Source organism: Myotis daubentonii, chromosome 10, assembly GCF_963259705.1.
Source record: "Myotis daubentonii chromosome 10, mMyoDau2.1, whole genome shotgun sequence".
In the NCBI taxonomy this organism is placed as follows: Eukaryota; Metazoa; Chordata; class Mammalia; order Chiroptera; family Vespertilionidae; genus Myotis; species Myotis daubentonii.
The window spans coordinates 23821793-23849121 of record NC_081849.1 but is presented as its reverse complement, the minus strand read 5'-3'; the positions used below and the strand labels follow the sequence as shown (position 1 = coordinate 23849121).

Below are 27329 nucleotides of genomic sequence, written 5' to 3'. Positions count from 1 at the left end.
ATGAAGGAGTACATACAGCTCAGTGGTTTACTATATTTTAGGACAGCATAAATTGAAAGAACTAATTCTCCTAAATCAGGACTCGAAAAAGAAATAATCACTTCCGACTTTGTTTCAAACTGGAGAGCTTTTAATGGTGTTTATTACCCCAGAGCCCTAATAGGGATGGTCTCGCACGTGCTCCATGATTGTCTTCAAGCCAAGCCAGGTCTCTTCGGCTGTGGGTAAGATCTGGTTGGCGGGCAGCAGGAAGCCGTATCGACCCGTGTCTCTCAGTTCAAAGGCAAATGAGTATTTGATGCCAGAGTCATAGGCCCAGTCAATGCTTCCTCCACTGGCTTGGTCTGAAGAGCAAATGAGAATAAGTCCGGTTATGCTATTCCCACTGGCCTCTCACAGCTATGTAACCGCCAAGTTAAGTTCTACTATTATTAAAAAGGTAAGTTAGGCCCCTAGCTGCAAGGACCTTCAGAGCAGGGATAGCTTAGTAGGGGGTCACCTTTATGAAAAATCACAAGATTCATTTGAAAAGCAAAAGGTGTTATGTAAATGGACACGATGCTTGGCCTCCCTCTGGTGTTCTGAAGGGCCTCTGGCTTCACCCACCCATTTGGAATCCTGCCTGCTCTCCTAATACGCCGCTGCTACAACGTACGGAGGCCGCCCACTTCCTTCTTTAGAAAAGTGCTAGGTGTAGACATTTTTTTCTCTTGAGAGAGGGGAGGGATTACAAATACAAGAAACAATTTGGTCCCTGCCCTCAGGGGATTTTCAGCTAAGGGTGGAACAGGCCTTGTTCTGATATAAAATAACATGCCCACTACCTGTGCGTGATGGTCCACCCAACAGAGTAGAGTGCACCTGTGTAATGTGTGGCCACGGACACGACAGATGATGAAGGAAGTGGCATTAGCCAACAAAGAGTTGGGCAATCATAACTCAGAAGAGCAGAGTCATGATGGGTTCTGAGGCCTAGCCCAGGGAGGGCAAGTAGAGGTCAAATGAAGGAGATGGCTGAGGCAGAGATGGAAAAAGTCACCTAGTCCCTAAGAACAGGACTGGGCAAAGGGGAAGACCAGGGAGGCTGTACCAAGAACAGGACTACTCATGGTTAATATTGTGAATGAACACTGAACTCCTGTGACTAAAGTCTTTGTCTTCACTCATAACAGTTATGTAACCTGGTAAATAACAAATACCAAGTGGTTTCTGACTTGAACTGAACCTTCCTGGGTGCCAGAATTACCAACTTATGCCTTTGGTGTAGCTACATGACACAATCCCACTAAGAAGCCCGTAGTGAATGCAATGCTAGCTTCAAATGGAATCCTAATTCTGCAAAACATTAGTTGGGTGACCTAAAGCATGTACTTATCTCATTGAGTCCAAAATGCTTCACCTATCAAATGGAGATAAAAGTATTACTTATTTCACAGAGCAATGAGAATTAAATGGAATAATATTATGTTTATAATTCCAACACTTTTTGAGTGCTTACTAAATGTGATAGGCACTATGCTAAATTCGTTCATTTAATCACCACTTGAGTCACAAAGTAGATATTAGTATTATTTCCATTTTACAGATGAGAAAACTGAGGTTCAGAGAGATTATGTGAAGGAGCTGGGATAATGTATATAGAGTAGACATTCGATACAGGTTAGTTACTGTTATAACTATGATTACAAATAAATTATTAGGATCCTATTTTAAAAGTTGGGCCACATTAAGGAGAAGAGGTATCCAGGAGAGTAGTTCACCAGGAAACTAATAAGGAACATTTATTCAGTGCCTGAGAATTAGTGAACACTTTTATTCTATATTCTATCCTTTGAGCCTCTCAACAATCCATTTTACAGATGAAGAAACCAAGGGAGGTCCTGGCTGGTATGCACAGTCGTTAGAGTGTTGGCCCACGCACCCAAGGGTCTCAGGTTCGATTCCCAGTCAAGGGCATGTACCTGGGTTGCAGGTTTCATCCCCAGCCCCAGGCAGAGCTCGAGCGGGAGGCAGCCAATGGATGTGTCTCTCTCACATTGATTTTCCCTCTTTTTTTCTCTTTCTCTCCCTCCACCCTCCTTCCCTCCCTTCCTTTCTCTCTAAAAATCAATGGAGCCCTAGCCAGTATGGCTCAGTGGATAGAGTGTCAGTCTGTGGACTGAAGGATCCTGGGTTCCATTCCGGTCAAGGGCACATGTCCGGGTTGTGGGCTCAATCCCGAGTAGCGGCTGTGCAGGAGGCAGCCAATCAATGATTCTCTCTCATCATTGATGTTTCTATCTCTCTCTCCCTCTCCCTTTCTTTCTGAAATCAATCAATGAAAAAAAAAAAATCCTCAGGTGAGGATTAACACACACACACAAATCAATAAATAAATAAACAAACAAATAAATAAATATAAAAGAAACCAAGGGAAGATGAGTGACCTACCCAAGGTTACTTGGAGCTACAACTCAAACCCAGGTCCCTGTCCCCAAGGTCTGTGCTTTCCCCCCTACACCTTTCTGAGAAACAACTCAAGTAGCAAGTCCTCCTGGGCCTAACACCTATTGTAGTGCAGCTCCTCAGAGCCCTTTCCGAATGAGGAGCTGCCTCACCCGCCACAGAGTCCAGCCACCTCTTGGGCGGAGTGAAGCAGGTGCTCACTCAGAGCTGCATACCACTCTGGAGCAGGAAGCAACAAGTAGTTAATGGGGACCAGTTCCTAGAGGCAATGCTTGTCCAAACTGGAATGAGGCCAGGATCAAAGATAACAGAGGCAGCTCTGGGCACAGATCTAGCCAGAACTTGCTTGACCACTAATGGCCAGGTTCCAAAAAAAAAAAAAAATCAGACAGCAAACCCTATGCTTGTCTGATATTTGCTTATTAAAAATGTCTTCAATATCTGTGATCTTACCAAGAAAAACATACTAAACCTCAGTCTTCCAAGGTCTACCTTACTTGTAAATACCTCAGCTACGGAGGGGGGAAACTAGATTCTTTGTATAATCTGGGGGCATATGATGCCATTCTGCTGACATTCCAAACTCCGGCCTCCACTCAAGCTGCCAACCAGAGAAAGCATGCGTTCCTCAGCCGTCAGTGGCCATGATGCCTTCCTCCCTACTGCCGTCACTCAGAAGGCTCTCCTCCCTGGAGGTTCCCCCACCAAAGGAGAGGACAATCCCACATGGAAGTGGTTGAAAAGGTCTGGGCAGCCCGGCCAGCGTGGCTCAGTGGTTGAACATTGACCTATGAACCAGGAGGTCACAGTTCGAGTCCCGGTCAGGGCACATGCCCAGGTTGCAGGCTCCATCCCCAGTGTGGGGCATACAGCAGGCAGCCAATCCATGATTCTCTCTCATCATTGATATTTCTCTCTCTCTTTCTGTCTCCCTTCCTCTCTGAAATCAATAAGAATATTAAAAAAAAAGGTCTGGGCAACTCGGAGCAGATCAATTTTCCAGAGAATAGCCTAAAAAACACGAAACAAGCTCCAAAGCTGTTCATTTCCTTTGACTTGGAAATCTTGCCTTGGGAGTCCGTACCAAAGACCTCTAAGAGAAAAAGGAGTTTGTACCAACATGTTCCTAGTAGCGTCGCTTAGCAAAAAGCTGAAACAATCCAAAGACCCAGTCACTGGGATATAGCATTATAATGGAATAACAGATACCTAGTGTGGAAAAACATAAAATCACACAGGAAATAATGTTACCTTAAAAGAAGCTGGACACAAAACAGAACCCTGACACTGATTAAGACTTGTGGACCAAAAAGGGGCGATAAGGCAAGTAATCTCACGGCATGATCTGATCATAAATTCCTAACCGGGCAAGTCGTGGTGGAGAGTCACGTCCCAGGCCTATAAAAGGCTTATCTGTGCCTGAAAGTGGCCATGTCCATTATTTCTGTGCATCTAGGTTAACTCGCTTTTGAAATGCCCCTTTTCAAACCCCTCCTTCTAAAAACGTGACCACCCTCAAGAGAGCCCATAATGTTAATTATCCTGTCATGTGATTGCACCTTGCTTTCCCTCATCTTCATGCAATCTTCCTTACTTCCCCTCTTAATGCATAAATGAAACTGCAAACTGTTATTTGCTGAATCATTTTTCTCAGTCTGTTGAGATTTTTTTCCCCTTCATTATAAGAGAAAGTTCATTTAGAAAATTACAGAGGTAGTAGATGTGCCCTTATTGCTTAGGAGAGAGAAAAGCAGAGGTAAATGAGGAGGGGGGGGTGAGGGGGGAAAGGAGAAGAAAGGCGAAGGCGAGCTACTGAGAGGGAGAGTGCACTCTGTTTGTTGAGATCTTGTTTCCAGGCGTATCCTCTGTTGGGCTCACATAAATGATTGTAAAAATTCTCTACAGGTTTGGTAGTTCTTATATCTACAAACTAGATAAATATATGTGTGTTCATTGACAAAATCATCAATGAAATTGAAACAAAATAAAACTGTTGGTTATTGGATTATTTTTTATGAAGTTTTTAAACGCATCATAACAGAAAAAAGAAAATAATCGTAATCTGGAAAAAAAGAGCTTTCACCATCCGAGATATTACGAGCAGTAGTTTGTGTACTTTCCATAAGTGTTCTAGGTAAAAGGAGTAAACTCCTCCTCCTCTGCTCTCCAAGACTCCGCGAGAGAGAAACCCACAGGCCCAAAATGGCATCACTTGTGCTAAAAGCCCATGATACCAAACCTAGATTTAATACCTGATCTAATTGCAGTTTCAGCCTCTCCCAGGAGTGACATTTTATACAAACCAGTTTGGAATTTCCTGATCCACACTAGTGAGGGAATCTGCCTGGTAAGACCCCCCTACTTCCCCACTTCCTCACCCCCCAAACCGCCTTCCCTTAAAGCAGCGGTTCTCAACCTGTGGGTCGCGACCCCTTTGGCGGTCGAATGACCCTTTCACAGGGGTCGCCTAAGACCATCCTGCATATCAGATATTTACATTACGATTCATAACGGTAGCAACATTACAGTTATGAAGTAGCAACGAAAATCATGTTATGGTTGGGTCACAACATGAGGAACTGTATTTAAAGGGCCAGAAGGTTGAGAACCACTGCCTTAAAGGAAGGTGTCCTTGCCTGAAATAATCCACCCTTAACTCTTTCGTCCTATAAAAAACTTCCATCACCCAGCCGGTGTGGCTTAGTGGTTAAACATAGACCTATGAACCAGGAGGTCACGGTTCGATTCCCGGTCAGGGCACATGCCCGGGTTGCAGGCTCAATCCCCAGTTAGGGGTGTGCAGGAGGCAGCGGATCAATGATTCTCATCACTGATGTTTCTATCTTTCTCTCCCTCTCCCTTCCTCTCTGAAATCAATAATAACATATTGGAAAAAAAAAAAACTTCCATCTTGTACAACCCCCAGAGTGCCCTTCTAGCGGCTAGATGAGATGCTGCCGGATTCATGAATCACTTAATAAAGCCAATTAAGAACTTAAAATTTACTGGGTTGAATTTTGCTTTTTAATGACTCCCATTAAGAAAACCATGACTCACAAGTGTTCATTCCCGCAGATTTCTGCCACCACCCTCCTACAGATGTAACTATCTTTGCCCCCAGCATGTCTGCAGACTCCCTCCTCTTGTTCAAGCTCAATCTACCCACCTCCGCTTTGTCCCCTCCTTGCCCTTCTTCTCCCCAACGCTGGACAGTATTACATTGGTCACTTCCCATCTCTCCTGTATCTTTCACCTCTCTCTCTCTCTCTCAATCCTTCCCCACACTCTCTTATCTCAAAAAGAAAAAAAAAGCAAACCCTGGCAGGTTGCTCAGTGGTTAGAGCATCAAATCTTGGACCGAGGGATTGTGGGTTCAATTCCTGGTCACAGGCATGTCCCTTGGTTGCAGGTTCTCCAACCCCGTAGGGGCTCCTGTGGGAGGCAACCAATCCATGTGTCTCTCTTTCTCCCCCTCCTCCCTCCCTTCCACTCTCTGGAAATCAATGGAAAAAATATCCTCTGGTGAGGTTTTTTTTTGGTTTTGGGGGGGGTTTTTTTTAAGAAAAGAAGGAATCCTTGATTCCAGAATCTCTTTCCCTTCACATCCAGGTTCGTCTAAAGCAGAGGTGAGGAACAGCCAGCCCACAGGCCATAGAAGGCCCGTGAAATCATTTGGTCTGGCTCTGCCAAAGCGTTAGGGGTGAGTTAATCAAATGTTTGACCAAATACAGCAGGCTAATGTCTAAGCTGGTCATTTTGCATGGCCCTCGAATGGTGTTAAAAACATCCAATGGTCCTGGGCAGAAAGAAGGCTCCCCACCCCTGCCCTAAAGAGTAGTCTACTCACCAGTCTCGCCTCTCCCCCGCCCCTGTACTCCTCCAGCTACTCTCACCACTCCTCGTAAACTCCTCTGCTTAAAGTCACCAATAGCCAGTGTAGGGGTTTAGAACAAGTTACCCCAAGATGTGCCTGTGTGGTATGCAGGTTGTTCTGAGCTACAGGCAACCAGGACTCTGTGGGCTCGAGAGAAACTTCTGCCCTTTCCAAACTAACTACCTAGAAGAATTTGAATTAGGGGCCTTACCCATAATTAAAGATTATCAGAAATCATTTATTTTATTTTATTTTTTTACCTATCTATAGGACAGGGCAAATTTACTGAAGATCTAGTCTTATTCTGACCATATATATACTAGTCTACCTTATTTTCCCTTTCTGTGAGTGAACCTCTCATGTACGTGGGCTTCCCATATACTAGTATATGCATGTAATTAAATTCTTTTCTTGTTAATCTGTCTCATGTTTATTTATTTTTAAACCTCATCTGAGGATACGTTTTTATTGAGAGAGAGAGAGAGAGAGAGAGAGAAGAAAGAGAAACATCAAAGTGAGAGAGAAACATCCATCAGTCACTTCCCATACACACCCCAACCAGGGATTGAACCGGCAACCTAGGTATGTGCCCTGACCAGGAATCGAACCTGCCACCTTTTTGGTGCATGGGATGATGCTCCAACCAACTGAGTCACCTGGCCAGTACTCATGTCTATTAAACCAGCTGAAAGAACCTTGAGGATAGAGGAAAATTTCTTCCTCCCCCACACTCATATTAAAAAGAGAGAACCATAGGCCCAAAATGGCATCACTTGTGCTAAAAGCCCATGATACCAAACCTAGATTTTAATACCTAACCTAATTGCAGTTTCAGCCTCTCCCAGGAGTGGCATTTTACACAAATCAGTTTGGAATTTCCTGGTCCACACTAGTGAGTTAATCTGCCCTTTAAGACCCCCTTCCCCTAAGGCAGTGGTTCTCAACCTTCCTAATGCCGCGACCCTTTAATACAGTTCCTCATGTTGTGGTGACCCCCAACCATAAAATTTTTGTTGCTACTTCATAACTGTAATTTTGCTACTGTTATGAATTGTAATGTAAATATCTGATATGCAGGATGTATTTTCATTGTTACAAATTGAACATAATTAGAGCATAGTGATTAATCACAAAAACAATATGTAATTATAAATGTGTTTTCCAACAGTCTTAGGAGTCCCCTGTGAAAGGGTTGTTCGACCCCCAAAGGGTCTCGACCCACAGGTTGAGAACCGCTGCCCTAAGGGAAGGTGTCCTTGCCTGAAATAATCCACTCTTAACTTCTTGGTCCCACCCTCTTTCTGCCTATAAAAACCTTCCATTTGTACAACCACCAGAGTGCCCTTCTAGTTACGAGATGGGATGCTGTCCAATTCATGAATCGCTTTAAAAAGCCAATTACATCTTCAAATTTACTCAGTTGAATTTTGTTTTTTAACACTAGCGATGAAAATCCAATGGTAAATATTCTGTCCTTGTAATATTTGGCCTTTCTGTGGCCTTTGTCATTGTTAAACACTGCCACCTGTCCAACAATTGCTCCTTCCCCGTTTCCGAAACACAGGGTTGTCTGCCTCCTCTCTGCCCAGCTCTGCCGTGTCTCTCTCCCTCACTGCTAACCTCTTCTGCCCGCCGCCTTGCTCCCCTCTTCCGCCCAGGGCTCTTCCCACTCCAAATGATCTTGCTCACCTCTACCCACCGTCCTCTCTATGTCCACTAACCCCAAATCTCTGCAAAATCTCAGGGCCATGTAGCCCAATACCTTCCGGACAGCCTCAAAAGTTCCAGAACTCAATGCAGTATCTTTCCAAGCCCGCCCCTGTTTCATCTTCCGGGATGCCTCCCTCAGTTAATGGCACCATTCAATGTCCTTTGGTGAGAAACTCTCACTATCCAATAAATGGCAAAAACCTTTGGTTTTTACCTCCTAAATGCCTCTCTTCCATCCTCACTGCTCTGGTTGTGTGGTAGGCAGTTAGAGCAAGGATGATGGGCAGGTACAGAAGGTCATCCATGTGGCCAGCCCCAGGTGCCTCACAACAGACAATCAATTCTAGGGTGAGACCTCACCCCCAGGGTGACTTTCCCTCCCCTACCACATCGCTGCTCTGGTCACTGCTGGTCGCTGGTCTTGCTGTTTGGACCCCCTGACCTCTCTAGAGATAACATCTAGGCCTAAGTTATATTTCAGCTCCAGGCCCAGATAAGCAACCAAACCAACCACCGCTGATGTCAGGACCAGCTGCATTGAATAATGACCCCCTGCCCTGTGCCTGCCAATCAGTCAGCGGAGATCACAACCCTGAAAGGACACCCCTGGGAAACTGCTGACTATGCTCTTGAGATCTTCCCCTGGGACCTCCCCTAGTCTCCACCCTTAAACCCTTAGGACTGAGGACCCAGAGTGCTCTCCCTTCCTAGAGCACACCCATGCCTCTCCCTTTCCATTTCCCTTTCCCTGCCCCATTTCTTCCCCTCCCTCCCCCACTCCCCCTGCCCCAGGCACGTTACCATTAGCTTCCTCACTCCCAAGCTCCAAACCCTTCCTTTACCTCCATAACTTGTTTCCTAAGCCCATCTTCTAGGAATTACTTCTTCTACCTCTGTGATTTACCCAATAAATGTTCTCTTACAGTCTGAGTCCTGGTTCTGAATTCCTTCCTAGCCAAAACCCAAGTACCTAGGTTACTAAACCCAGATGTGGTCTGACTCCACCGGTCAGACACCTGGTGCTCTTTCAGCCCACAACAGTCGGGCCACCATCTCTCCCCCAAACTCTTCCTACTCTTCCTGTGGGATGTACCTACTTCCAGTCCATTATTACTTCATCCTCCACGCTGAAGCTAATCTGTTTGACCTAAATTAAAACACAATGCCTCGACACTCACTGACCTGCTGAAAACTCCAGGGCTTCCAGAATCCTTTAGGTTAAAACCCGAACTCCTTAACATGGTACACAAAACCCTGAACTCCCCACTCCCCTTCTTACACTTTCATTCCTGCAGCCCCAAACCTTGTAGTTCACAGAGCCCATCACAAAGTTCCATCCTTCTGTGCCTTGGCATGTGCTGTGCAGGAGCCAGAATGCCCCCTCCTTTTCCCCTTCTCTAGGTCTCTGGTGATCAGTCTTCAAAACCCTGATCAGTGGTTAAGCGTCATGGCTCAGTGGTTAAGCGTCGACTTATGAACCAGGAGGTCACGGTTTGATTCCCGGTCAAGGCACATGCCCAGGTTGCCGGCTCGATCCCCAGTGAGGGGCGTGCAGAGGGCAGCTGATCAATGATTCTCTCTCATCATTGACGTTTCTATCTCTCTCTCCCTCTCCCTCTCCCTTGCTCTCTGTAATCAATATATATATTTAAACCCTGCTTTCTTCCTGTATGAAGCCTTTCCTTACTCTTCCACTGTCAAATCCCTCCAACTTTCTAATACTTCTGCAGCATTTATAGCCTTCTATTTCACATATCATACCAAGGTTTATTGACTTCCTCTTTATCTTCCATATTAAACAGTGAGTTCTCTATGGGTTCATTATGCCTCCAGTACTTGGCATAATGATTAGCACTTAGTAGATGCTTAATAAAAGGGTGAACAGAGTGGGTACTTATAAGCGGCATTTGTTTCCAAAGGATCATGGACATAGGAGCACTAGGGAACTCCTGGCCATTCAACCGTAAGGTCCTGAGTTTCTGGCTGTGTCCATAAGAAACTGGAGGGATGCCTTTGGGGGACCCAGAATCTGCATGAGAGCGCATTGGGATTTCCCATAGCAATGCAGTTGTTTCTTGCTTTTATCCCAATCCACTTTGGGAGAGAGAGTTTAGGAAGTTCTTGGCCAAGAAAGGTACAATTAATAAAAGTGGCCCTAACCGGTTCAGCTCAGTGGATAGAGCATCGGCCTGTGGACTGAAAGGTCCCAGGTTCGATTCCGGCCAAAAGGCATGTACCTTGGTTGTGGGCACATCCCTAATAGGAGGTGTGCAGGAGGCAGCTGATTGATGTTTCTCTCTCATCGATGTTTCTAACTCTCTATCCCACTCCCTTCCTCTCTGTGAAAAATCAATAAAATATATATTTTTTTAAATTAAAAATAAATAAATAAATAAAAGTGATGACTTAGGACCAGGCCTCAATAAAAACCCATTTTCAGGCACAGATTCCGAAGGATGAGAGTGAGGTGTAAGGATCAGTACAAGCAGAACAGAGAGCACACAACTCCAGTATTTAGAAAGTTCTTTGTTCTAAATATCACATAGTAAATATCTCATGGAGGAGATCTAGCCTTGCTGAGGGAAACTGGATAAGGCTGGGTTTCATGCATGAAGGCGTATGAATTTCACATCAGGGCATTTAAAGGCTTTGGCCCAAAATCACATGGTGCCTGCTATCTTAGTGGATCATTTGTAAAAACACATTAGATACTTACAGATGACTGAGCAGATAGGTCCCACTTTGTACTTGGTGCCATGCAGCTTTTGCAGCGATTGGGTAGCCTTTTGGGCCACTTCGTTCTACAGTGAGAGAAGCACGGGAAGATGAATGGATAACACATATCTCTTGGAAGAACAGATGCCCAATAGCAGAATGTAGAATGGGACAGTTAACTGGACCCTCTGGTTAATTGAGGATTAAGCACAACACCCTTTTTGTTTCAACCATTTTCGATGAGAAGTAAGCACAGCTCACTTTTGTTAGCTTTTAAACTACTACATGATCGCTTCTCGGCCTTTTGGCTCAGATCAAGTGTAGTATATGTTCCTATCAGTTTAATAGCTGATACAGCCTCTATTTTAAAAAAAATACAAAATGAAGACCCCCCTTCCCCCCGATTATTTGATCATCCAGACGCTTACATTAATAATGACCAGGGTTATTACTTTGCCACAAGCTCTTCCTGTTCAGGGCTGTGGATGGAAATAGGGTGGGAGGAAGGGGCTCAACAGAATGTGTACTGACCCCAGGATGTACCCAGAAAGTTGATTTTTCCCCCCTCCTGGATCCTTACATTGGCTTATTTCCCCATGATTGTCTCTTTTTCCAAGAAGTAGAGCTCAGCAAAATATTTTCCATTATTTGAGGGTTCCAATTTTGACTGATTGAGGCTTTACTATCCTTGCTGAAATGTGGGTCCAGGAAAACAACTATACAATTACCAGATGGGGGAAGCCTGGCTCGGCAGAATCCTCAGAGAGCCTGGGGGTTTCAGTTGTCAATAAGCCCAGCATGAGTCAACCGTACGGTGCTACTGCCAATTAACTGACCCTCGGCTGCAGAAGCAGAAGCGCGCAGTCTGGAGGAGGGCAGTGATGGTCACACTCTGCTGTGCTGCTTAACCCACCGCACAAGTTTTGCATTCACTTCTGGGAGCTACTCTTGAAGAACACAGAAAAAACCCAGCGTGTTTGGAAAATAGCAACCTGAATGGTATGGAAACTTGGGATCCAATTATGAGTGCTTGAAAGAACTTGGGGTATTTAGCAGAGATAAGGAAAAACCTAGGAGAAACAGGTTACTGGTCTTCAAGTAATTAATGGATTTGCCTCTCAAAGAGAAATAAACTTGTTCCATGGAGCCAGACGATAAATCAGGGCTGGCAGGTGAAAACCATAAGGAGGTGGTTTGGCTCTCTATTGGGAAAAATGCAAACAATCAAATGTGCCCCAAAATGGAATAGGCTCCTTGAAGCCAGGAACCCACCTGGCAGAGATGTGAGCACCAGGTTTGGACCATTTAAAGTGATCTAGATCTACTAAAAATACCTTTTAGGTTCTTTTCAATCCTGACATTCTTTTTCCCCCAGTTCAACCCTGAGCGATAGATACACCATCAAAACCCTGAAACCTGCCCTACGGCGCTAAAATCCAACTGAGATGAAAGCTACACCTGAATTTGAATAATCTATGTCATTTCTGCCAGGAGCTATTGACAAGAATTTATTTGGAAATAAATCCACCAAAAGGTCACATCTCAAGGCTGATCTCTAGGATATGGGTTTCAAAATTCAAGCCTAAAAGCCAAATTGGAAATATTTGCACATTCTCTTCAGCTGAGGATAGTTCTTGCTCATTTCTAAGCAGCCCTCTGAGATGTCACCATCTGATATAAGGCTGCCACCAGTTTACCTAGTCCTCAAACAGAAAAGATGATGGGAGATATCAAGTTAGGGAAGTGAGTGTTTAATGCCCAATATCATACATTAGAGTGCACCACAATGGCAGATCATGGAGCTGAAGGCACCAGGAAGGTATCAGGCAAGGAGCTGGAAGAGAGCATAGAGCATCTCTGATTCTAGGTCCTCCAAGTGGTTATTTTCTAAGCAACAGAAAGCACATCCTGGGAGCTTATGTTCAAATCAGGGTCCTGCTCATCAAGATTAAGGCCATAATAATTTCATGAATTCTATTTCCAAAGGAAACTTAATTTAGGAAAGTCCACATCACAATCATCTCAGTGGTTGGACATATTATGTCTCATTCATCTTTATAACCTATCACTAGTGCACTCCCATCTCAGTACCTAACTTTATGACTGAAACTTACTTGTCCACACAATGGATATTTGTGGTTGAGCTAAAATGACGTTTCAGAAACTCACCAGTTCATCAAAGTCGTCTAACTTGGTACATTTATACCCATAGGGGAACATCAGCAGCTGGGAGTAGCTGTGGAGGGTAATGAAGGCCTTGACTTTTCCATGACTCTTGATGAAGTCCACTATGGATTTCACCTCAACTTCAGAGTTGGCACTGGGTCCATGGTATGAATCAGAGCAAGGACTCTTGCTGGCTCCAGGTCCTGATGTAAGAAACCCAAGAGAGAACAGTGAGCTGAACAGAGACACTGTACGAAGGCAGTTTCCACGCATCACTAAGTCCCTCCCCTGGAAATCAGAGCAAGAACGTTAGTCAGGAAGCAAGTGGTTTTGCACATAGCTTTCTTCTTTAAAATATGGTTCTATATGACAGAAAGAGCTATCAAATTAGCCCGTCTCCTCTCTGTGGGAGTTGTTGGAAGAAAAGCTAGATTTAATATTATAGATGGAATTCCTGCACTGGGTAGGAGTTGAGCAAGTTCATTTTCTGGGATCCCTTCCAATTCTTAGAGTCCAAGAGTAGAAGATTCTATGCATCTGTACTTCTAAGTCACAAAGCCACAAATGCAAAGAACCTCTGACATCTTTTCTACGGTGAGGAAATCACAACTACATCTGACAACAAGGACACCTTGGGCTTTGATTTTCTCAGCAACTAGAGTAACTCATGACCACTGAAGGGGGTCCACTGTGGCCTGGCCAGGACTATGACTGCTAGAGAAACGGATGGGATGGGTAGGAGCTGGGACTCCCCAGGGTCTCTAAGTGATATGGACAAAGGTAAATATAGCCTGTCACCCTTACTTTAGGATTCTTTTACAAGAACAACATTATTTTGGATCTGGTACTTTGATTTTTTTTTTCCTTACACTAAAACACACACACACACACACTATTGTAAAATCGATGAATGAAGAAGTTGCCACTCATCCATATCCTATCACAATCCCCTAGTACGTTTTCTTTTGGTTCAATGAATCCCACTCATTTATTTGTCTTACAAATATTCCATGATTGCCTTCTATGTTCCAGACACTGCTAGGTGTTAGGAAAACTGCAGTGAAAGAGATAGTTTCTCACCTCACTGTTATCATACCTAATAAGGGGAAAAAAAACAAATTCCAATTCTGTGATAAAATATAAGGAGTTTTAACTGATGCCTGAATGCATAAAGGAGCAGCCAACCAGACTGCCACTGAACTCCGAACAATTAGAGCTGCACGTCAACAAAGCCAGAGCAGCACGCTAATATTTTCTCGTTTGAATCTATTTTGAAAATCAGTTTCTTAGTCTTCTTTGGACTTTAGTTTTCTTTCTCGAAGCATCCATGGGTGATGTAATGCGTCTCTCCCTATAGATCCTAACCCCCTCTAGTGGTTGGTTCGGGGCTTCCGGAGGCCTCCCGCCATTGCGCAGCGTCCTACTCTGAGAGCTCAGCAGCTGAGCCGGGCTTCAGCTTGTGGGAAAACCAAGATGTGAGACAAAATATATTAAACGCTGCTCAGAGCGCTGTGACAGCACGGCGAGCCTGCGAAGGGAATTTGGTTAAGTGTTTTCCAAATTGGTTTTTAAATGGCTTGAATCCTGAATGGGCTTAGCGGGCTGACAGTCCTGCAGAGCCATGCACAACGGCTAGTTGGCCAGACAAAGTCGGACCATTCCTGGAGGCAAGTCCCCGCGCTCACCTCCAAAACCTGCGTCCCAGTTCCGGTTAGGATCAACACCAACACAGCGGCTTCCAGACACTTTGGACCGGGTCTTTCGCCACATACGATTCTTTAAAATCCAACCAAAAGAGAAAAGGAAGGGGGTGGGATACGGTCATTCAGCCTGAGGAGCCGGTCTCTTTAGAATTCTGTTCATTTCCCTCCCTCCCTCCCGAAGGCCCCTGTGAAATGGCACGAATTGCCCTTGCACAGAGGTGTGGAGTAGTCCTCCCACCGAGTTCTGCTGGGGAATTTCAGTACGTTTCACAGAGAGAGAAGCAGACAGTCCCCCATCTCCTCAAATGAATACTGACCCGCCAAACCATGTTCCCTAGAACAGCAGTTCTATTCAATGTTAACAACAAACACAGAACAAAAAAAGTGGGGAGAAAGCAAGGGTTCCAGAATCGTTTGGGAAAATATAAAACTAAATTGGCTGATTTACTTTAGAACTTCTAACGGTTTTTTAATGCTCTATTTTTTTTTTTTTTTTTACAAAACTCCAAGAAAGGGATATAGTGGGCGATAGTTCCCAAACTTCTCTGTGGAACTTTTATTCATAGGGTATCTCATAAGATGAGTACTAGTATTTGTACGAGTTCCTTTTGAAACCTCGTTGAAAAATGCTATCATAGCCAGATCTCTCCAAAAATAAATTTGAAGCTCTCACTCATTTTGAACATACGTGGGGTCACGGTTGCCACAATGGCGTTTTGTAATGAGATTTTTACAGGGGGGGAAAGAGAAAGAACGACATAACTCCTTTTAGTAATACTCCAGAGATTCCTTCTACAGATTTTAAGTAAAATGTGAGATGTATTGTACTGCCTACCTAAATCCTACCACAAATCTAATTGTCAGCAGGTAACATCCGCCTCCACTTTTCTATCAATCCTGCCACAAAAACACAGAGATAATTGGAACAAATCTCCTAGGTGACTCACAGTGAACAATGAGCTCTAATAGCCCAGCCTAACAGCTGAAATGAGGCACTGACGGAGGCAGTATGTGAAGCCACCGTGGGCTGTAATAAGAAGTGATTATAAATTCCACTGCTTGCCTCAATGCAGGGCCACTACGGAGAGATTAGGCATTCTGTTTACAGTGAGTCAAGGGCAGAGAGATTACTTTTATTTTGTTTTTCAAAGTCCCTACACCCCTCCTTAGGTTCTTGTTGTGAGAAGAGAAAAAGTCCAAGCTTACTTTGGTTTGAGAGAACACATATCCATCGGGGTTTGTGACGGGCAGCAGGAAGATATCCATGGTATCCAAGATGGAAGTGATGGATGGATCATTTCCATAATCAGAGGCAATCTGAGCAGAGGCAACAACATATATGTCAAGCTCACCCTTCCCTTTCACCGGGGAACACAGGATAGAATATTAAGGCAATGTGTTTTTTCCACACATGAACTAGATATCACTGCTGGTCAATGAAAAGTCTCACCAGACTTCATCCAATTTCCTGCAGTGTTAATGTGTTTCATATGCCAGCGTCTACACTTTTATTTCTGGTCAGAAGTATTTATATTAAATAAAAAATCAGATATTACTTATCCATTTTCTCTAAAAAGCAGTAGAATCCTTCCTATTAATTCTGGTGAGGCATTTTGCAATGGTAGGCAATGGTGTACGTGCCTTATAGGGATCTATGAATCAAAGAAATGTTTGCAGTTTACCTTAATCACCACAGAGGGTAGCTTTCCAAAAGAACTCTCAACCAACATCAGATAACTTAAATATGCGGAGACTTTTCTAAAGATACTGAGAGGCAGTTAAATTCCATTTGGGGAATTAAATTTCTACTTGCAATCAATTGCAGTAGAGTTGAAGTTTCTGCTGGATTAAAATTTACTCATTTCCTGTGCTCAGCCATCCTAAAGCATTATTATTCAACTGTTAAATATCCATTTCATAATACCCTAAAGGTAACCGCATTTTAATTGAAGGGAAAAATGTATCAGTCAGTATGCACGTGGTTGCACATGCTTGAATGATCTGATGTGGATTGATTTCCTTTGCTCATGAATTAACATTCTGATTTATAGCGTGTCACTTTTGAATTACTTAGGAAATACCAGACGAGGTCACACCCAGCCTGGTGTCCTGACTCTAATTCCAATGAACCTGCGGAAGGAGAGGTATTGCTACACCCTGACTTCAAAATCAGATTTGGAAAATTTTCAGAGCCACCAAAAACCCTGAACGAATTCCACTTTGGATCTGTAGGTCAAAGTAAACTCTTCTAGCACCCGTTTATATTTCCCATCTGAGTCCCCTTCGTGGTTTCCTAGCTTTCTAGCACATCGTGCCCCAGCCCTGAGAATTCGAGGCAGCAAAGCAATTTTTCTCTTGTCTGTTCTTCGGCTGAAATCTGACTCCCCAGGGCCCTTCTTTTCTACCCTCTCCATCTCTTCTAGCTCCCTTTTCTTTTAGCAGGCACACAGCGGCCCACCAGAGGACGGGGCCAGGGTCCTGGCTGGGGCGACACCAAAAGAGGTTGAATGGCTCTGATTCCTGCCCGCGTGACAAGAAGCAGCGGGGCTGAGAGCTTCAGCCGTTAGGACCACAGGGATTGTTGTGTGGTTACGTGGGTCCTGATCCCAGAAAAAAAAATAATAATAATGGAAGAACGTTAGGCAGAATCACCTTATTTGCTGTCCACAGAGCAGTAGCTTGTGTTACCCACTCTCGAGCATGGATCCCGGCGTCCAGCCAGATGGCCGGCTTGTCTCCTCCGGTACTGAACTGCAAGAGAAGCGGGAAAGGGGACCCCTCCAGCGCCGCCGCCCCCGGCCCTATCGTTTACCCGGGGCCTTGTCTGTCCCTCTTCCTGTATTTGACGTGATTGAGAGAGAAGGAGGAGGTGTAGACAGTGATGCATCAATTAACTCTTCTCACTTAATGTGATTTTTTGGGTCCCCTTCCTTTAACATAAGCTCAGTGCAGGCTAAGGACAGCAAAGACTTTTTCTTTTTTCGTGTTTGTAAAAAATCATTACAGATAATGTAATGACATGAAAATATGTTCATTGTATGTTGCAAATTTTTTTAAAAAAAGGTTACAAAATAGTGTGATGCCATTTTTATTTTTTTAAAAAGGCCAGTTCGTGTGTATGTGTGTATATGCACACATACAAACATATGAGATAAAGGGAGAGGGAGAGAAAATGGAAGGATATGGAGCATCTAATAGCTATCATTCCATACTTGCGGAATTAGGAATATGGAGATGTTTTTCTCCCTCCCCCCTTTTTTTCTTTTTTTTTTTTTTGTTTCTCTTCCAATTTTATGCAATGATTGTATCGTTTTTGTAATAAAAATGTTCATGATAACCTTTTGAGTCCTTCATAAAAACAGGATGGCAGGCTCTGAGGTGCGTCCCAGAGTTTAAATTTTATGATCTAAGTGGCTCAGTTTTATTGGGAGCAGTGGTTTTGCCAACTGGATCAGCAAATGGGGAGGAAAACATTATTTTTGCACCATCAATTTCTATGTCTGCGCAGCACTCTAAACATAGCAGATACGGTAAATGAGAAATGCAAATCCTTGCTAAAAATTATATTTCACGGGTTTTGAGAGTTTTCTTTCAAGTGTTCCCTGCCTTTCCCTCCCAAGAACTCAAATGTTAAAAGCAGGGTAGTTAAAAAAACACATTCTCAACCACGAACCGCCCTGGAGAAGGGAAGCCAGGAAAAGCCGGGGGAGGGGTGGAGTAGGGAGGGGGGCGCGGGGGCTGCGGTTTCCTGACCCAGCAGCAGGAGAAACAGGCAAGAGGAAAATTTTTAAAAGAAGGTAGTGAATATTAGCAAATGTGCCCTAGTCCAGTGTCAATAAAGTAAGCAAACCACTCCTCTCGGGCCTGCTTTGAGAAAAGCAGTCTGGTGAAACCCATCTGTCCCGAGTCGGTTGGTTCTCAGCCATAACGTTTCCAAATTTAGCACTGAGTTGTGACATTCATTCTCTCTCTCTCTCTCTCTCTCTCTCTCTCTCTCTCTCTCTCTCTCTCTCTCAACAAACTCTTTCTAGGAAATCTGGGGAAATAATTTTCACTCTTTTTCAGGGCGAGGTGAAAAAACTTGAAATTTCCTCACTAAGTCTGTTAGAGGTTTCAGGTTGGAATACTTTTAAAAAATGCCTGTTTCTGGACCTTTGCCTTTGCGATTTGGTTGCCTGTCATCCTTTCGCACACAGCGGGAACTCCTTTTTTGTTTGTTTTTTTAATGCGGGAACTCTTCTTTTTAAATGTAGCTCTGGCTTGGGCGCCTTTTTTTTTTTTTTTTTAATCTCTCGGCTTTAAAAAAGAGAGAGGAAAGAAAAAAAAGGGGGGGGGAGAGAAACACCGCACAGAACTGCTAGCTTGATTAAATACAGAATATCTCACCTATTCTCCCCGCCCCGTGTCCTGCACCTCCCCCATCCTCTCCAGACTCTGGGGCCCGCACCCCCGCCCCCTCCCTTGGTTGCTATTGGCGCCTGGGCCTCCGGGCCCCTGCAAGTGGATTTATCAAGATGAGAGCGTTAATTCACTCCTGCAGACCTGCGTCAGTTTGCGTAGGACAGAAAAAGAAAAAGAAAGGGGGGACAGGCGTGGGCGGGAATGGGGAGGTGGATACTCAAAACCGGCAAGGACCGGTTGGAGGGCAGGCGGGGCGGAGGGAGGCTCCCGGGCAGCGCGGGAACGACGGCCGCCTGGGAGCCGCGGGTTCGAGCCTGGGGAGGAGACACCCCCCCCCCGCCCCCCTCTGCATCTGTGTACCTTGAGCACGTTCATGGGCCGTTTTTCGAAAGAATGGCCAATAGTCACTTTGCTCACTAGTCCCGGGTGCTCGGCCACGAGGTTGTCCATTGCTTGGGAAATCTGAAATGTTTAAGATGAATAAATGGCCATTTGCAAGTGAATAATCTGATGCATCTATCAGCGGCTTTTCTCTCTCCCCATTCCCATTCCCCCAGGACAAAATGAACAGGGCAGCGGGCAGATGCCGCTGGATGGGGACGTTTGCATCCGAGCTGAGAGAGGGGCGCTGGGCATCTGCAGGGCTGGGGCCGGGCTGAGAGAGGGGCGCTGGGCATCTGCAGGGCTGGGGCCGGGCTGAGAGAGGGGCGCTGGCCATTTGCAGGGCTGGGGCCGGGCTGAGAGAGGGGCGCTGGGCATCTGCAGGGCTGGGGCCGGGGAGCCATTTTGCGGCTGCAGCGCCGGCTTTTTTTTCTGTTTTGTGCTTAAAACAAAATGGCCCTTTCCAGGCTTGCCTGTGGCTTGCCTCGCCGGGCCCTGGAGTGCAGCTTCCCCAGGCGGAAGGCTGCTCCCCCTTACCCGCGGAGGAACACAAATGGTAGTGGTACCAAGAAATAAAAAGGTGGATTTAGAGGCGAGGCGAGCATTACGAAACGCAGCAGGGCTCGGTCAGGCCGCAGATGCGCTGGTCGCCAGCGACCTCGCCTCCTATTTGCGAAGCTGATTGAAATTCTGTGCAGCTGGGGCGCCCAAGCTGTGTCCATGGCCGGGACTGAGGCGGGTCTGGGCGCGTCTGCAGAAGGAGCAGCAGGAAAGCAGCTCCTCCAGCTGCGGCCAGCATTTGCGCTCCGTAGGACAGACCCCAGTCTGCGAGGCCCGCAAAGGAGAGGGGCATCCCTCTCCTCCCTCCCTGTATCGATCCATAATCCCTTATCTGAAACCCTTAGGGGCCACACACATTTGCAAATTAAGGGGTTTTGGTGGTGGCGGGGGAGAGCTGCAGGAAGGTGGGAAGCCTGCATTGTATATTATACACGTGGCATCGCTCCATATTCAAATGCATTGATATTTCTGGCAGTGACACAAATGAGTAGCAAGTCAGTTCGGGTCAGATTTTGCCCCCAAATGGGTTTAGGTCACGTTTTGCTACTAAGTAAATTGGGGGGGCTTTGTTGTCAGAGTTCTTTGCAATTTGTAATTCCTGATTTGGGGAGTCAGTACCTACAAGATACCTCCTTTCTGGCTCTATCCTACTCCCCCACCTCTCCCCTTAAGCCCCCGCCCCAACCCCCATCTCCTCATCCCCTTCCCTCCATCCCTCACCCCCAAATCAATCCGGGCAAATAGACCCGAGAAAAGTTCTGTCACAGAAACAAGACAACACTGTTCAGGTGCCCGGTGTCAGTGTGTGGCTGGTGGTGGGGAGGAGGGAGGGAGGGGGAGGAAGGGAGCGCTCTTCACTCCTGCAAACTCCGGAGAGAAGCAGGGACTGCCGCTGTGAGGTAGGGAGCTGTGGGCAGCTTGGGAGACCCTGCCACGGCTGGAAGTCAGAGGTGTCAAGGTGTCCCCTGATTCTATCATCAGTGACAGCGTGAAGCACAGCTCTCAAATGGCTTGGTAGGCAGCGAGGGCTGGAAATCAGCCAGGGGCCGCGAGCAGAGAGGAGGAGCCGGGCGGGCTGTTTGCTCACTTTAAGACACTCCTGGATGCTTCAAAAATAGTGGGGTGGCGCCTGAGATGGGCAGGGCGGGCTTCAGGTTCTGCCTTCAGGCAAGGGACACTTACTACTGGCTGTGAAACTCTAGGGAAACGTGGGAAAGCTAGGACATAGGAGAATAATTTCCATTAAATCAACCAAGCGGTCGTCTTGGTTTTGTTATCTGAGGAAAGAATGGCCCATTTCTCAGATGTTTGTTTTGCGACACCTACCTCTTCCAAGGTATGATAAGCTGCAAAGTTGAAGTTACCATTCCGTTCCCTTCTCTGATTGAATAACATTTCTTCATCCTCTTGGTCCAGCAGAACCTAAGACAAACCAGTTTTACCCCTGCTTACTTTACAGCAATGCATGTGCAGCTACAATTGTGAAGGAGATGGAACACCCCAGTCCCCAGTCCCAAGCTTTTCCTGTCCCATAGGCTCCCTTATTCTGGTAGCGCCCTGAAAGTGGACGGGGCATTCATGGGGCTCCTGGCCAGCCAGATGCTGCACATATAGAATGACAGTCAGTCCTGTGGTTGTCTTACAGTTCATCCCACCTCTCTGGGAACCCAGGGAGAACAGATGTAGATATGAACAAAACCAACTCCATCTCTGTGTCCCGGATTTCATTTCTTTTTTTTCTTTTTTTAAGTTTCATGCTGTGGCCTTTGACCAACTTCACAGTCCTTAGCAAGCATATCAAAGCTTTCTAATTGATGATTACCTGAGTTCCTTAAAATATAGCCATGATTATTTTTTTTTTTGTTAGAAACATCTGAATGGCATGACAACCAAGATGAGTATCAAACTGGCAACAGTATCGATGATAAACAATTATCTCTCACAGCTGTTTCAACCTTTTTCACATTCTGGCCCACATAAACGAATCACTAGAATTCTGCGACACACCAAAGAATATATTTTTTGCCGATCTGACTAAAATAGGCATAATTTTGATGCATTGACACTAGGCGGCTATTGTGCTGGCTGTTGTTCATTGTTTTGTTTGACAATCTAAGGGAAAAGAGGTCAGTGCCCCTGACTAAATACACAGGTATTACATGTTTTAAGAAGTCCTGCTGCACATTGGTTGAAAATCACCGATCTAACACCAACCATTAGGAGGTATGGCCCCGGGAGCTACTACATTCTTTGCCCCTTTGTCCTGTCAATCATTAGTACCCGAATTATACTATTAAAAAGGACACACGCATAAAGTACAGTAACAGGCCTGGTAGCAAAGAATAATTGGTACAAAACTGCTAGGCCATCCGTCTGTCTGCTCTGGCCCAATCTTCCCAAAAGTAAATTACCCTCTAAGTTCTGTTACAGTCTATGGAGTTGACTGCTTCGTCTTTGGTTCACAGGGCCTACCCTCCAATTAAAAACTAGATGAAAGAAAAAAATAATAAAATAAAAACTGGCCCATCTGGATTGACTCAGTGGTTGAGCATCGACCTATAAACCAGAAGGGCAAGGTTAGATTCCCAGTCAGGGCATATGCCTGAGTTGCAGGCTCAATCCCCAGTGTGGGGCATGCAGGAGGCAGCCGATAGATGATTCTCTCTCATCATTGATGTTTCTCTCTCTCTTTCTCTCTCTTCTCTCTCTCTCTCTCTCTCTCTCTCTCTCTCTCTCTCTCTCTCTCCTTCCTCTCTGAAATCAATAAAAATATTTTTTTTAAACTAGACAAATAACATCTTACTTTTCCCTACTTTGACCAGTATCCATCAGTTTGCCTTTATATTTCATGCCAGAAACTCTCTTTTGCCCTTACCCTTAAGTTTTTGATTACCATATCCAATTTGTGTCAAAAGTAGAAGAGAAAATGACACTGCCTCCCTTCCCACTCTGCAGGGGTGGCCCAGGCCGCAGGAAGGCACCCACGGGTCCCTTTGCTGGCAGAGAACCCAAAGATAAAGGAGGATGGTCCTTCAGTTCAAGTGGATCAGCAGGCCTCTGGAAGGATGGTCTCTGGGATAATTACCTGAACGTCGTCAATCATGATGGAATATGCAATGTCCTGGGACTCCAAGAAAATTTTGACTGCCTGGACACTGACAAAGGGAACTCGGACATGGGCTGTCTCTCCTGGGATGGTGGGTAATTTCCAGAAATCAAGCTGAAAGGGATAAAAGACCAAGGCAGTGAGTGGGGAATTCCAGGGAAAAGGACAGCTCAGCACTGATGGATTTCAAGAAATCAACTCATATCTACTTTATCTCAAGCCCACAAGACTGGAATCCTTGTAAAATCACTATGATAATGCGAGAAGGGTTTTTAAATAGCCAAGCATCCGCATATGAGCTATAACCCTCCCCCCCCCCCACTTCCCATGGCTAGATATTAAAATGGGCAGAAGGAACAGATTATTTAAAACTAAAAGACAGTTTTTTTTAACAGTTGACATTTAAGGGATCTAATTCATTTTATAACAGAATGTTAAGACTATGCATCATTTTAGGAGGTAAATAGTGCGTTAAAGGTTTTCAAAATTTTTCAAAGTAACTGCAAGCTCTCTCTTCATCCTTACAGTAAACCTGTGAGATAGAAGAATCGTTTGCTTATTCTCATTATACGGAATGGGAAAATGAGACACAGGAAACATGGGTGGCTTGCCCAGTGTCACAGAGCTGGGACAAGAGCCCAGGTTTTCTGCATCCCAGCTTCATGAGTTCGCATTCCACGCTGTCAGAGAAGATTAGATGCAGCCCAAAGTAAGAGATCTCAACCATCGTGTCTAACTGTGGAAGAGTCTCTAGGAAACAGAAACCCCCTCTAGGACAGATACCTGAAGATGTTCTTCAGCCTCCAGCTCCACCAGATTTTTTATTTGTTCTTCATTCCTTGGTATGATCTCAAGAACTTGATCTCTAAAGGATATTAACCACAGACATGACCTTAAAAGCAAAACCTGGACACGGTTTCCTGTTGCTTTCTGCTCCCGTTAGTCTCCACGTGCCAGGAGGTTAATGCAGCAGTTAATAATCTTTTTGACAATCAAGAAACTGATGAACAGTACACTGACCCACATCCCCAGAATGAGCAGTTGATAGAATGGCTTTACTTCCCCCAAGGGCATGTTATCTAAATAATAATTAAGAGGTTTACCTACTCCTAGCAGGAAGCTTGACATTAAAGTTACCTTTCTTGTAGCTAATGATTATTCTCAAATAGCACCTGCTGCGCATAAAGAATTGGCTTTTAAAACTTGTCTGTTCCTGTTTTTCAGATACAAGTGGGGGAAAAAAGTAGAATAATTAGTTTGGTGCTTGTAAGAGGAATTGAATTCATATCTGGGTAGACCTAGTATGGTTTGTTTGGGTTTTTTTTGCTGTGGTTCATTGAAATGTATCAGCATTCCATCTCCAAGCACCATTTATGGAGCCCACACTTGAGACATGGCTAGGGACAACTGGGACTCAGGAAAGTCATGATGTGGCTCTCTCTCCACACAAACACATATGTACATAATGGCGAACAAAGGATATCAAGGACAATTTGGCAGGAAAAAAGAAGTTGCAAAACAAGCAAACACATATCTTTAGAAAAAAATTGGGTAGCAGAGCTGGATTTTTGTCACCCTTGGTGACAGATGTTTCCCCTCAATCCCTTTCTCCAAGCAGGCTGACTTCCGGTGTCACTACCCTGCCCATTTGTACAGTGGGGAAGGGATTGGTACAAAGAGCATACACAGGGATAAGGATGTAGGCCTTCAGAAACCAAGCACCACGCAATTCCCAGTGAACTCGAGTGGAAGATATGTGAGTGATAGAATGAGATCTTCAAGGCTCTCCTGTCTTCAAGTAGCCACCTGCCACAGATGGTCTGAAAATTCTTTCATTTGAGTCTCATTCCTTTTGATGAATGCATAGATTCCCAGGAGTCCTCCTTTAAAATGGAAAGGCACTGGGAAAAGTAATACATTAAGCTAATATTTCCTGGTGTGCGTGCTAAGGAATAGTAGCCATTTGAGTTACTCAGCACTTTAAAAAAAACAACAAAGTGAAGCAGAGTTTCATGATCAAAAATATTGTGTAGATGCTGCAACCCAGATTCCCGCTCATAGATTTACAGAGCATGCTAATTTAGTAAAAGAACCTAGAAATCCTATAGTTTATTTAACCTGCTGATTCCAAAGTTTATTTGACCACCCACTTTTGAGGGCCAAATTTATTTGTCCACTTTGTTAGTTCCCTGGAATACTCTTCAAGAAATGCTGGCTAGCCCTAGCCATTTTGGCTCAGCGGTTAGAGCGTTGCCCTGCAGACTGAAGAGTCATGGATTCGATTCCCGTCAAGGGCAATCCCTGGCCCTTATTAGGGCACATGCGGGAGGCAACCAATCGATGTGTCTCTTTCACATCGATGTTTCTCTCCCCCCACCCCCTGCCCCCAGCCTTACACTCTCTCTCTAAAAAAAAAAAAAAAAAAAAAAAAAAAAAAAAAAAAAAAATCAATGGAAAAATATCCTCTGGTTGTGGATGAACAAAAACAACAATAACAAAACAAGAAAAAGAAATGCTGCCTAAAGCCTTTCATAGAATCTTGGAACCAAAGTATTTTGGAGCAAAGATGAATCTTAGAACGCCATGAGAGTTGGATTGGGATTGGTCTTCCCACTTCATGAGGTTCCACTACCTGGGCACTAGATCTGCAGATGGGGAAGACAAGGGTTGACATGGAGGATGAAACCGAGGAAGGTAGGGAGAAGGAGGTGGGAGGATAACCTATCACTTACTGAGGTGGCACTGAGATAAATGGCCAAACAGCTTTATTTTCAGTCATGCCTGTCACCTCTACATCCTGATCATCAGAGGGGAAAATGAGTAAGGACTGAGAGAAATAAGGTATATGTATTCGGTTTTCAGTTTTGTTGTTTTATTTAAATGTCATTCATATCTCTCTCTCTCTCTCTCTCTCTCTCTCTCTCTCTCTTATTAATCCCACTATCTCCTCTCCAAATCTAAGAGAACCCTCTGAAAATGCTGAATACCTACATCCATGATTCTGCCACAATCCAGTGAGAGCCTCTGTGCATCAAGTAAGCAAAATTCAGACAGGTATCAGAAAGCATTACTTACCCCACAAATGTTTCTCGACAGTAGATATGCCCCAGAAGGGCACCAAACAACAGGATCAACCTCATTGTCAAGGGTTCTCCTAGAGTCCAGAATGCAGTGTCAGTCCTGAAGTTATTTATAGGGACCGTGACTGAGCTGACCTATCAGCAGTCTAAGAACTCAGGTGAATTCCCACCTGGTAAAATTCCCACCTGCAGGTCAAATTCTCAAGGTTGTAGACCCACCTGTGTGATATCTGCCACTCGTACATTTTCCATTCCTACGATGAGATAACAAACTTTAATGGAAAGAGCATACAAGGGCAAATTACGTATTTATGATTTTGAACATAAAGTGCCACTAGCTCTACTCGGTGACAGAAGCCAGATTAATAGACCTAGAGGTTAAAGTCCATTCTGGGTCTCTGACAAAAAAAAAGGCACAGCATTTATAGCAATTATTTGGGCATCCTATCTATCACATTGCATTAGTTTGCTCATTTGTTTGTTTTTATAATGTTTACCCTTAAACACTGCAATCACTGAGTCCACATCTGCGGAGTCTCCCTGTAGATGTGGCCCTGTCTAGTTCTCACTCTATATTAAAACAAAACAGAAGGCCTTTTAATATTCAATTCTGAACTGTCTCTAAAGTCATCCATCTGCATTTGTACCAAATTGATGTCTTTGTTTCTGTACCATTTCCCAAACTGAAAATGTCTTTCTGATTATGATAATGAAATTGCTTGTAATAGAAAGTTTATATAAAACAGAAGTGTTTTTGCGTAATCACCAATAAGTTCTCCACCCAAAGAGAATCATTTGTTTTATATCTTTCCAAATTTCTGTGTTTTAGAACTTTCCTTAAACAAAAAATTGTATTGTATCATAGATTTTGATTTTTAAACAAATATTTTTTTAAAAAAAAAAAAGCAAAGGTGATATTTTCTTGTCTATAACATAGCTACTTTTAGGACTCATACTTTATTGCATTTTAGTCATTCACTCACATTATATTCAGCCTAGCAAGAATCAACCATAAACAGACACAAGGAAATATTCGTCTGTCCTCTGTGTGTCAAATTCTTCATCTGCATGCACTTTAAATCCTTGGGTTAGAATTCTCAAGTACCTACTTGAAAAGGAAAGGGTGTTTCTGGTTTAAGAAACTCCTGGATAAAACTTGTGGGGATCTTTAGTCTCTTAGGTGTCTG

The 27329-nt window shown here is 44.5% G+C and overlaps 1 protein-coding gene and 1 pseudogene across 1 annotated transcript; one reads left to right on the top strand and one right to left on the bottom strand.

Moving 5' to 3' along the window:
- Positions 1-108: 108 nt before the first annotated feature.
- Positions 109-26271, bottom strand: CPA2 (carboxypeptidase A2). The gene is made up of 11 exons (XM_059711794.1): positions 26138-26271; positions 23846-23927; positions 23042-23176; positions 21283-21378; positions 19375-19476; positions 17266-17364; positions 15820-15930; positions 14596-14686; positions 12914-13113; positions 10746-10830; positions 109-344 (listed from the first exon to the last, which is right to left on the bottom strand). The coding sequence occupies exons 1-11, from the start codon at positions 26200-26202 to the stop codon at positions 157-159; spliced, it is 1254 nt and encodes a 417-aa protein (XP_059567777.1). The 5' UTR covers positions 26203-26271; the 3' UTR covers positions 109-156.
- On the top strand, positions 11033-11138 carry LOC132211634 (U2 spliceosomal RNA; annotated as a pseudogene).
- Positions 26272-27329: the final 1058 nt, after the last annotated feature.